The 12,140-nt window shown below is 42.9% G+C and overlaps 1 protein-coding gene and 1 long non-coding RNA gene across 3 annotated transcripts; one reads left to right on the plus strand and one right to left on the minus strand.

Moving 5' to 3' along the window:
* Positions 1-3,984, plus strand: LOC308586630. The gene is made up of 2 exons (XR_014007981.1): positions 1-124; positions 2,966-3,984. It is a non-coding gene; the product is annotated as an uncharacterized lncRNA (long non-coding RNA).
* On the minus strand, positions 3,268-12,072 carry ARPC5 (actin related protein 2/3 complex subunit 5). Of its 2 annotated transcripts, XM_081193350.1 has the most exons (4): positions 11,626-12,072; positions 8,987-9,059; positions 6,216-6,392; positions 3,268-4,631 (listed from the first exon to the last, which is right to left on the minus strand). In XM_081193350.1, exons 1-4 carry the CDS (start codon positions 11,904-11,906, stop codon positions 4,569-4,571), a joined length of 594 nt encoding a protein of 197 aa, XP_081049476.1. In that variant the 5' UTR covers positions 11,907-12,072; the 3' UTR covers positions 3,268-4,568. The 2 variants fall into 2 exon arrangements, with proteins under 2 accessions (XP_081049476.1, XP_081049477.1); XM_081193351.1 differs by lacking the exon at positions 8,987-9,059 and having other exon boundaries at positions 11,667-12,072.
* Between the last annotated feature and the right edge of the window lie 68 nt (positions 12,073-12,140).

Consider the following 12,140-nt stretch of genomic DNA (forward strand, 5'->3'; position numbering starts at 1 on the left):
TGGCTTCCATGTCATCTTTCCAATGTCATGGTCTCAGACATTTAGGGGACCTTGTTTTTCTACTATGTTCCTTCTCAAAACTGAGGAGGAAAAGTTTAAAAAAAGCAACATTGCAAATATAAGAGTATTTTTTTATCCAATATGTTATGCTACAAGGCTTATCCAGAATATTACTTTTTTTATTCAAGTTACTTCAGAATAAAAATCACAGAGATCTAGAAACACAAGAATGCCCAAAATATATCTAGTTGGGCACAATGTAATAATAATAATAATAATAATAATAATAATAATAATAATAATAATAATAATAATAATTTTTTATTTGTACCCCTCCCTCCACGGCTGGAGCCGGGCTCAGAGCTGCTAACATCATATAAATAATACAATATGCATAAAAACAAGCAATCAATTGATTAAAATGCATCCCAAAATTAATTCAAATAAATTAAAATTAAAGTTAAAACTGGACAAATGACAATCCTCAGGTTAAAACTGAAAGTGGTTAATACTCGCCAGAACCAACTGTTTCCACTGATATTATAAGGACCTGTGAGTCAGCTGGGAAACCTCCTTCGTTCCTGTTCTTATACAAAGAGAAAATGAGTCAGACTGAAAGGCCTGGCGGAACAGCTCCGTCTTGTAGGCCCTGCGGAAGGATGTCAAACCTCGCAGGGCCCTAGTCTCTTGCGAGAGAGCGTTCCACCAGGCCTGGGCTATGGCCAAAAAATTAGCCCTGGCTCTGGTCAAGGCCAGTCTAATCTCCCTGGGGCCTGGGACCTTCAGGATGTTATTTGCAGATCGTAGGTTCCTCTGTGGGGCATACCAGGAGAGGCGGTCCCGTAGGTACGAGGGTCCTATGCCGTATAGGGCTTTAAAGGTTAAAACCAGCACCTTAAACCTGATCCTGTACTCCACTGGGAGCCAGTGCAGCTGGTATAGCACTGGGTGAATGTAATCCCGCGGTGAAGACCCCGTAAGGAGTCTTGCTGCGACATTCTGCACCTGCAGGAGTTTCGGAGTCAGTTTCAAGGGCAGCCCCACGCAGAGTGAGTTACAATAATCAAGCCTGGAGGTGACTGTCGCATGGATCACAGTGGCGAGGTCCGGGCGAGAGAAGTAAAGGACCAACTGCTTAGCTTGGCGGAGATGAAAAAATGCTGCCTTTGTTATAGCTGTAACCTGCGCCTCCATAGAAAAGGAGTTGAATATTACACCCAAACTCTTGACGGAAGGTGCTGGTACTAGTTGCGCCCCTGCAAGGGATGGGAGTTGGCCCCCCAACCCCATATCATCCCGACCCAGCCAAAGGACCTCTGTCTTGGAAGGATTTAACTTGAACCGGCTCCCACATAGCCATCCAGCCACGGCTTCCAAACATCTGAACAGTGTGTCTGGGGCCGAGTCAGGGTGGCCATCCATCAACAGATAAAGCTGGGTGTCATCAGCATACTGATGGCAGCCCAAACCAAAATTCCGGACGAGCTGGGTGAGGGGGCGCATATAGATGTTAAAAAGCATCGGGGAGAGAATTGCGCCCTGAGGTATGCCACACACCAAGAAGTAGTGCGACAACTCCCCCCCCCCCATGCCACCCTCTGTCCCTGACCAGAGAGGAACAAGCACAGCCATTGAAGGACTGCGCCCCGAATCTCCACGTTGGCAAGGCAGTGGTCTAGAAGTTTGTGGTCAACCACGTCGAAGGCTGCTGACAGATCTAAAAGAATCAACAGCCCCAACCTGCCTCAATCCAGCTGCCTATGGAAGTCATCTGTTAGGGTGACCAGAGCCGTCTCGGTCCCATGACCAGAGTGAAAACTGGACTGGAATGGATCCAAAGCCGATGTTTCATCAAGAAATCCGCCAAACTGTTCAGCAACTGCTCTCTCAATCTACCTTACCCAGGTTGTGTTGGCTGGTTCAGACCATAGTAAATCTAAACCAGAGTTCTATTTCCAACAGCAGCTGATCAGACAGAGCCAGAGTACATCAGAGGGACACCGTATCTGAACATGGAAGTTTCATTTAGCTGTCTTGGCGAATGTCACTGATGGATCTATACAGCTGTCAATCCTTTAAAAACGCAACTAAGTTAGTAGTCAGTTTGGGATGTATGGGGTGTTAGGGGAAGGATACTACCTCTGGTGCAGGACTTGTTGTTCTCCTTTGGAGTAGTTTGTCTACCTTTGCACTCAGTTCTCACCTGTGGCTCCCAAGTTGTAAGCATGCAACAACAGCCACACCCCAGAAACCACTTCAACTAGCCGGTTAAACAAGGTGAGGGTAGCTGATGGGTTTCAAACCTTTGGGGTTTAGGGACTTCACCTGCGTGAGAAGACAGGCTCCAGTAGATTAAACTGGCAAGTCCAATGGTCCAATGGTCCAATGGTCATGAAGGTGGTTTCTGCAGGTGCTGTAGAGGAAAGTGAGGGGCAGATGGGGCTTGTCAACCTGGGAAGGTAGCCCATCTAGAAGGAAAACACTGACCCTAAACCTCTTCTGCTTTGCGGAATATCTTTGGGAAAAGAAAAGACTAAGGAGCAAACTCTACACAAATCTGGAATGGAGTCCCAAAGATAGTTAGATGGCGCCTTGTACGTCTCCTTCCGGCAACTTCTGCAGCCAAGTTGGTGCCAAACATATTGCTCCGCTTTCCTTTGGACCACATTAGTGAGGCTGAGACAAGATGAGTCTTGTCATCTGGGCAGCCCACAACCTCCAGACTCATGGCTCAGGCTTGCATCCCAGGGAGGGCACTTCAGTGCTGCTAATGCAGCTGTTTTGACTTCACTCCTGGAGGTGCTCCTACTGGAAATGGAATGGTGAATTCTTAAGATGTTCTTTGGGGAGCGATTTCTGATCTTCTGTATGCTTTTTAAAATCTCATTTACTAAGAGATTTTCTTTTTTTGCAGCACAGAGGACTAGGAAAAACTTTTTTAAAACTGTAGATGAATAAATTAAAGTCCTAGAAAAGCTTTAAGATAAGTGACATTCTAGAGGTCCTACTTAAGACATTAAGGCGGTCCTATGCATTTTTATATGGAAGGAAGTCCCACTGTGGCTGACTTCCAGTTAAGCGTGCATAGGATTGTAGCCTAAGGCTTGATCACAGGATTGCTCAGCAATTGTACTTCTTTAAAAGCATTTATATAGTGCTTGTTTTTGGAGTTGATAAACAACTTTATTCTTAGATGCTAATTTATTATAACCTCCCATCTAAATGTGGATTAACAACAGACAACAAAATTACACTTGAATATTAAAATATTTAGCAGTGACCATTTTATTTTCGATTTCTCATTTTACAAAAAAAGCAGGTATAAAAATGAGCAGCATTTTATAATTCCTTTCCAGTTTTGTGATACAAAACTGGCATTAAGTATAAACTAAACACATTGGTCAACTTTCCTCCTATGTCATTTACATTCAAGCTGTTTCCAGGTCTGGAATGCAAATGATCTCCTAGAAAGTCTTTTTTTTTTAAGCACTTTTTATTGGTCAGTACTTTCTCCCTTAATACAACATGGAACATAACCATATTAGGAATAGAGGTTAAGATTTTCTAGGTCCCACTAGCTGAACACTGATCAAGAAACACTTGCAACTTAGAATAAAACTATACATTAGATTTGATATGAGGCTAACACCAAAATAGGCACTCTCATGTTTTGTCCCCCCCCCCCCGACCTCTGCAGTATAGGATACTTTTCCCATGTCCTGATTTTATGCCAATTTTCATTCCAACAGTAGGCAATGATGTGATGAAGACAGGGAAACACATGACATCAGGGCATGTGTCAAGAGACTCTAAAAGTTACCGGGAGAAGGAAACTTAACATGAAGACCTTATTTTTGGCAGCAGTCCCACGTCAAGTGCAATGTGTAATTCTGCCCTTACTTCAGTGTACACTTGTTAGGTTATTCAGAGGCAGCTGCTATTATGCAGAGTTCCAAAATGTTTTCCCTGTTCCCTTTGCTTGATGGATTATCACAGAAACAATGACATTCTCCGCTTGTGGATTCTTCATGTAAAAAGGTTTGCAAAGAAAAGTGTGGGACACTTATGAAAACCAAGCAATGAGCAACTTGACTCGACAGATCCTTGCCGATTGCTGTAAGGTTAGACATTGACTAGTCCAGTTTGTTATTTGAAAGCTGTCCCATATCAACGCAGTTTACATGGAATGCTGCCCAACCAGCTAAAGAATTTAAAACTGACCTCAATCCCCACCATCTGCTCAGACTTTCTGGCCAAAAATGGGGAAGGAAGGTTGTACACTGTCGTGATTTTTTTAAATCATCCTATGCAAACACTTGTACATGTGTCACTGAAATGCTTTGCAAGTACCAGATACTCATTTTAGAAATAAAATTGCACTTATATAATTATCCAACATTTCACAAAAGAAGTCTGATATGCATATTATGCCACAGATATGAAAAAGCAAGAAGGCAAGCTGAAAGAAAGAGAGATGCTACCCACAGGGCGGTGATGGCATTTGGTTGTTTTGGTCTTTGTATGAGCATTTCCCACACCCATGGCAGAAGGGGCAATTTTTGCTGGACTTAAACTGTTTTCCTGGCAGTTAAGACACGGACAATGGATCCTACACCTCCAGCAGCAAGTGCCTGAAAACAGACAACAAGGAAGAGGAAGTTAAAGCACTCACTGAAGACAACTCTAACTAAGCAGACATCTACTAGCATGTTTTATATGGCTATCTCAAAGAGGCACAAGAAATCAGAAACATCACTGGGAACACAAAAAAGACAAGGGGAGTACTCTCCATAAACACACTAGTTTGAATTAAGATACAAACCATTCACAGAATCATGTTCACATATATTTCCTCAACTAAAACTCATTTTAATGTATATTAAATTATCTCAGTTCACTGGGCAATTACAAATTTTGATGACAACAGGCATTATTTCTATGGCACACAATCATACTCAGTAAGTGAACAGAAATATTTATTTTGCTTTACTGAGGATGTCATAGGTGGGTGCCTTATTTTTCTCCAAGGAACGTTACTCCAATCCAAATCATCACTATGGTCTACAGAAGCATAAAAGTAGTGTTTCTATTAGGTGTCTAGCAACACATGAAAAGGTACAATGTATTTAGTATTTAATGAAGTTTTACTCAGAGCAGATCCACCAATTTCAGTGGGTCTACTCCAAGCAAGGCTTAGCTAAATACCACCCTCAGCTTTTTAAATAAGCATACACCTCACTTCATTTCATTACTCAAGTATTGATGACTGATAGCTGAATGTGTCAACCGACGCCACGGCAAACTTTTCAAGTCTGAGATGCTTTTGGTTTGGTTTTATATGTTGCCATCTTGTTGTGAACCACCGAGATCTCTGTCTACAGGGCACTGTATAAGTTGAATAAATAATAAATAATGAAGCATCAGGAGATGTGGAAGCTCTGGGGAAAATCCAATGGTGTCGTCCTCCAGCAGAACAGATTCCCCTTTTCCCTTGCAACTCCTAATGCACCCCCAATGACTACTCCAAAGAATTGGGAAACCTTCCAGAGCAGATTTGGAGGAGTGTAGAGAGCTCTAGCAGGGATGGAAGAAGTCCCATCATACAGTTGGATGTTTCTCTCCATCTGTACAAGGGCTTACATTCACACACACGTCATCCCTAGATCTTGTGATCATCAAGTGATAAATATGGAAGTGAGAATATACTCTAAGGAAATATATTTGGTTCTGTTGGTTTCCAGCAGTTAAGTAATTAAGGTAAAAGGATGCATGCCTTAAGCAACAGGATTGTCACAGGCAATTCCTATCTTTCATGATTAATCTCTCTCTCATTGCCAAAGACAAAACAGTCAAGTTTTTTTAGAAAAAAACAACATTATTCAGTGAGTTAAATTGTGTAGTAAGTTTGGAAAATGAATTGTTTGCTAATATTAAAATATGTGTGTGCTCATTCCATTGGGTTAATTCTAGTATTTCCAGCCTGTTCATCATTTTACTTCTGCTGTGTTCCCCAATTCACCTGACACTTCTTTTCTAAGATAAAGTTCCAGTTTTTTAGTCTATCTAAATAACTCTTTCAGGTAGGCTATATTCTTTGGGATGCATGTGGCTCTGTTACCTTTTCCTCCCTTCTTGCCTATGCTTTATTGAGAAGGGAGAAAAAATAGCACACAACTCAGAGACCCCAAGAAAGGAATGATTCCAAGCCATCATACCTTTTCATGCCACTGTAGTAAAACAGCACTGCTGTTGTCAGATGGGCTCTCAAAGCCCTTGTAGATGTATTTCATTAAGAGATCAACTCCACTCTTATCCAAAGACTGTACTGCCTTTTCAATATCATTGGCTTTGAAAGAGATGAGAACCTTCAGGACAATACTTTCTGCACGATCCTGGAGAAAAATTGAAAAAGACAAACAGAAAAAGAACCATGAACACTGAAATTCTGTACTCGCTTACTTGGAAGCATGTCCAACTGAACTCAGCTGATTTTCTTCTGAGCAAACATGCACTTGGTTTGACCAAGTTTATACTATTAAGAAAGGTTCTAATTACCATTAAAATTCAACAAGTACTAAGCTACTGGACTTACATGACTATTATGACTGTGTCTGCAACTGTGTTGCATAAATAAATTAGTTCTAATATAGAATTAATAAGACCTTATGAATACTTCTGTTTTATCTGAAATGGCAAAAGATTAACTAGGCTGCAGATGGCAATTTTCAAAAGAGGCAAACTCAAATAAAAGTTATTTGCCCGGGGTGTCCAACTTTCAAGAGACTGTGATCTACTCCCACTATAAAAAACTAGCATCAAAGTAGTTGAGGATGAGCCAATGTTGTTTAGCTTTTTAGGGCGGGAACATTAGCCAAAGTTGTTGAGCTTTTTTTTGGGGGGGGGGGCTACGATCGACTGGTAGATCACAACTGACCAGTTGGACACTCCTGTTCTATGCCAACAGGGAGAAATGTAAAGTATTGCACTTGGGCAAAAAAAATGAGAGGCACAAATACAAGATGGGTGACACCTAGCTTGAGAGCAGTACATGTGAAAAGGATCTAGGAGTCTTGGTTGACCACAAACTTGACATGAGCCAACAGTGTGACGCGGCAGCTAAAAAAGCCAATGCAATTCTGGGCCTCATCAATAGGAGTATAGCATCTAGATCAAGGGAAGTAATAGTGCCACTGTATTCTGCTCTGGTCAGACCTCATCTGGAGTACTGTGTCCAGTTCTGGGCACCACAATTCAAGAAGGACACTGACAAACTGGAACGTGTCCAGAGGAGGGCAACCAAAATGGTCAAAGGCCTGGAAACGATGCCTTATGAGGAACGGCTAAGGGAGCTGGGCATGTTTAGCCTGGAGAAGAGGAGGTTAAGGGGTGATATGATAGCCATGTTCAAATATATAAAAGGATGTCACATAGAGGAGGGAGAAAGGTTGTTTTCTGCTGCTCCAGAGAAGCGGACACGGAGCAATGGATCCAAACTACAAGAAAGAAGATTCCACCTAAACATTAGGAAGAACTTCCTGACAGTAAGAGCTGTTCGACAGTGGAATTTGCTGCCAAGGAGTGTGGTGGAGTCTCCTACTTTGGAGGTCTTTAAGCAGAGGCTTGACAACCATATGTCAGGAGTGCTCTGATGGTGTTTCCTGCTTGGCAGGGGGTTGGACTCGATGGCCCTTGTGGTCTCTTCCAACTCTATGATTCTATGATTCTATGATTTCCTACCCAGTTCCCTTCATTGGTACACCAGACCCAGATCATTCTGCAGGGTCTAAGTTGCATTTCTTACTTTATGCTTTTGTCTTGCTTTGGCAAAAACAGTTCAGCAAGTTCTTATTAGAGTGACCTGGTTTGGACATAACACTAAACTACTGTGCACTACCCAAAGTCCAGCACAGTTATGCAATCAGACACTTTCACTGTATTTTTCAATGAACCACAGTTTATTGTTATGTCCAAATCTGAAACCATGGTTGAATTTAACTAAAGTTTAGGGAAACAATACAACTTCCAAATCCATTGTTTGGTGTTGTTTTTCCCCACCCTAAACCTAGATTAGAGTAATCACACTTTGGACATAACAACAAACTACAGATAGTTAAAACTGGAAGCAAAAGCTTTCAATCTCCTCCACACAGCTGCGCTGGAAATGGAGAGCTGATGAGCCCAAGGCTTGCTTGTTCAAAGAATGCTAAACCATTGTTTAGAATTAAATAGAAGTAGGATTGAAAATGTAAACAAATATATATTTATCATTGCAGAACTGTCTCCCATGCCTTACTTAAAAAGCAACAGGAACACGATGGATTTCTACTTTTATAATTAATGTTCTCTTTTGTCTTCTAAAAAGAACTTTAAACATTATAGCCATCTGCACAATGTTTGAACCACTGAATGCAGACTAGGGCTTCATTCGTTTCGTTTCGTCAGCCTGTTCAGGACTGGAAAAAATAGGATGATCTGTAAGCAATCAATTAAGACACAATACATGACCTGATGTCAATAGACAGACAGTTCCAAAGTATCAGTACTGCCATACTAAAAAAATTATTTCTTACAATTGCAGAAAGAGTATTATGTGGCACCTGTAACAGTGCCAGGTGCACAGATCAAAGCAGTCAAGTGAGCACCAGTGGGGTAAGGCTCGTCTCAAGCCATTAAGGGCTTTCTACTTCAATACTAATACCCTGAACTCAGCCCAATAACAAATCAGCAACCAGTGCAGATATCTGAATAGAGGTGTTGTATGACAACAGTCTTCTTTGACAGCAACTGTGCTGCAGCATTCTACATTAATTGCAGTTATCCAATCCTGAAGTCACCAATGCAATAACACTTAAACACGTCCACTAAGTTTTGAGAGTTACAGCAGTGATGTAGCAATTCAGCAGTGTTTTTAGATGTGGTTAAAATATTCTGAAAAAGAAGAGCAGTCTTCAATCACTATTATACCATAATTCTCCTGTTACCTCACCTTTACGGCTTGACTCTTGGTGTTGATTGGAGGATTTTTCAGAGCTGCTTGTAATGCAGCCATCATGTTCCCCGTAAACAGCAGTTAAGGAAAAGACAATTTTGCCAAGCTTTGAGGGTTCAAAAACTAGTAATAGTTATAGAACACATTTCAAGAGTTCAAAATGCTTCAGATGCATTCACAGGAACCTTAAAATAGCCCCGTAAGGTTTTTCAGTATCTTATGCAGCTGGGGGTGAAAAGAGAAGCACAAAAGCTGACTAGACGCTTCACAAATGGCTGAAGTTGAATTTGAAGAGAGGACTTTCTGACTCAAACCTTACTCTTTCCCACTACATAGCACAGAGCTTAGAGAAGCCTCAAGCAGATTGAAAAATCTTAGTGGTTGATTAGAGAATGCTATATCTAATAAGCAAAGAAAAATTAACCCATCTCAAGAGATATAAAAAAAACCAGCCAGCCTGTTGACAATGCGGAACAGTATTTTAATTAGACCCAATTTGGTTTTGGAAATGGGGGGGGGGGTGATGGTTTCCTTTCTTGATTACTTCCTGGAACCCATTTAAACAGTGTAATTCTTAGAAACTGTTTCTTCTATAAATGAGACAAATCACTAATTTCCTGATCCTATGAAAATTCACCCAGAAATAAGTTGTACTGTGTTCTCAAGTGAGTGTGCTTAAGATTACAAAATGGAACCGAATACCAGTTGCACTATCACTGACTAGATGCAACTGTTTCCATAAAAGGAAAGACCCTACTGAATTCATGTACTTCCTCTACTGTTTTAGTCTGACAGGAGGAAGTTAGAAGGCTGTAATGCTTTGCAGACTCCTCCTCCCATGTTCTTCAATTCGATGTAACTGTCAAATCCATGCTTTAGGACTGTGCAGGCAAACTGAGAGAAAAGACACTTATAAAAGTAGGTGTGCAAAGCTGCTACCATGTTAAGCCATTCAGATTATACTATATTAAGCTATTTTTTCCTTTTCAGATATGCCTGAAGCTTATTACAAAATAAGTTCTAATGAAAATAGAACATCTGCCCCATGAACACTTATCTCTTACTAAAGCTATCCACAGACTAAGGCAATTCTTACAAGTAGACCCACTGAATATGGCTAAACATTTTTAGCTGATTAACAATCTCATTTTTTAATATTAAATTGTACTACACTACAGTATCATGATATGGGGTATTTTTGAGAATGTTAAAAAATGAGCTTCAACTATGCTATGCAGACACATGAATTCACAGCTTGGAAAACAGATCAAGTAATTTTAACATTATTGAAGAGGTGCGTTTTCAACAATGCTGTCAACCATGAAACTCTTTCACACACTTTTGAATTAAAAAAATCCCTGAAGTGATTAAATGATTATAGAGTGTCAATCAAGAAAAAGTTCCTGACCTAACTTTTGACCTGTGGAAAAAAGAGCAATGAAGCCTGAAGGAGGAGCAGAGTTGTGTGTGTGTGTGTTCAGCAGGAAAGCAAGATAAAGCTTTGTGTATTAAAGGTGGAGGAAAGTTTAAATATATGTTCAACCAAAGCTGTTAGTGCCTTTACTGAGTTGTTCCTGCATAAATCACTCTTTTTTCTTCCATAGAAATGTTGTGAGGAATAGCATGAACTACAGGACAGCATGACTGTGAACCTCAACATTACAGTCTGCTGAAACAATGGCTACATTGAGATGCCTTCATGCTCAGAGCCAGTGTGGTTTAAAATGGTCTCTCAATGCTCCTTTGTCAGATTAAAGCATATACAGATATCTTAATTGTTTGCAGTTGTACAGAATGGGTCTGAAATGTTAAAAGTTCAAATGTCAGCTAGGTTCCCTTTATACCCCACCTACAAAGAATCTGTGTGAAATGTGGGTGAAAAATACAACCAGCCCATAACTGTGGGCCTTACTTCCAAGTAAACACACATGATTAAAAACCAAGATGCACTCTTGTGTGCTGTAAGGTTTTCTGCCAACCAGCAAGATTGTCTCTCAGCCCAACAGTGGAGGATTCAACAATCAGGTGGTGGCGGCATCTCCTTCCATAGAGGATTTTAGGCAGAGTTTGGATGGCCATCTGTCCTGGAGGCTTCAGTTGAGACTCCTGCATTGCAGGGAGTTAATGACCCCTTGGGGCCCCTTTACAATTCTGTGAAAGGGAAAAGGGTTCGCAAACCCCACTTGGGGAGTCAGACGGGGCGAGGGAGGAATTCGAGTGAGGATCTGCTCCCATCGAGCAGGCACCGGCTGCGGGTATCGCAGAAGCCCCCTCCCCAAAAAACTGCATCCATACTGGCGGGGGGGGGGGGGAGCACAGCCCCCGTTCAGGCTCCTGTCATCCTTTCTCTCGGCCCCGCCCCCACCCACCTCCTCCTCCTGCTTTGCGGAAGAGATGGAAGATGGAGAAGCCCAGGGCCTCGGCAGGCAGGGCGACCCTGCTCCTCAGGGCCGGGGGTTGGGCGACAGGATCCCAGCACTGCTGGGGGTTGGGCTAGATGACCCCCGAGGCCCCTTCCAGCGGGACCGGAGATGGCAGGGGAGGCGCAGCGCCTGTCCCGGCGCCCCAGGGCCCCCCCATGGGAAGGGAGACCCCCCCCCGAACCCCGCGACTCGCTTCTGTCTCCCTCAGGATATTGCCTCAGGCACGAGTCCACCTCGCCCTCGTCGGGGCCCACCTGGCCGTCGCCGCCGTCCTCCTCGTCCACGAACTTGTTCTCGTCGTACTCGTCCACGTCCACCCGGCGGAAGCGCGCGGAGGAGACCGTGTGCTTGGCCATGGCTGCGCCCCGCCTGACTCGCTCGGGCAAAGGAAGGCGGCGGCGGCGGCGGCGGCGAGAGGCGGGGCTCCGCCCCTTCCAGGCGGCGGAAGGACTCACGTCACGGAGGGAGCGGCAGCCAACACCGACACCACGCATGCGCGAGTGGTTTCACTCCCACCTCTCCTCCGCTCTGCGCATGCGGACAATCCACACCGGGTTAACCGCCAGTACGTAATTTCTCCTCCTGCGCGTTATTTTTAAGCTTCTGTGAGAGAGCGACCTTTTCCAAGCCCTTCTTATTAAAAACCCCCAACAAGCGCTGGGTTTTAAGTCTTTTATGCTCGCTAGCGTTGCGCATGCGCGCGCCACCCATTCTAACGAGCATGCGTA

This window comes from Podarcis bocagei (genome assembly GCF_964188305.1).
Source record: "Podarcis bocagei genome assembly, chromosome: 5".
In the NCBI taxonomy this organism is placed as follows: Eukaryota; Metazoa; Chordata; class Lepidosauria; order Squamata; family Lacertidae; genus Podarcis; species Podarcis bocagei.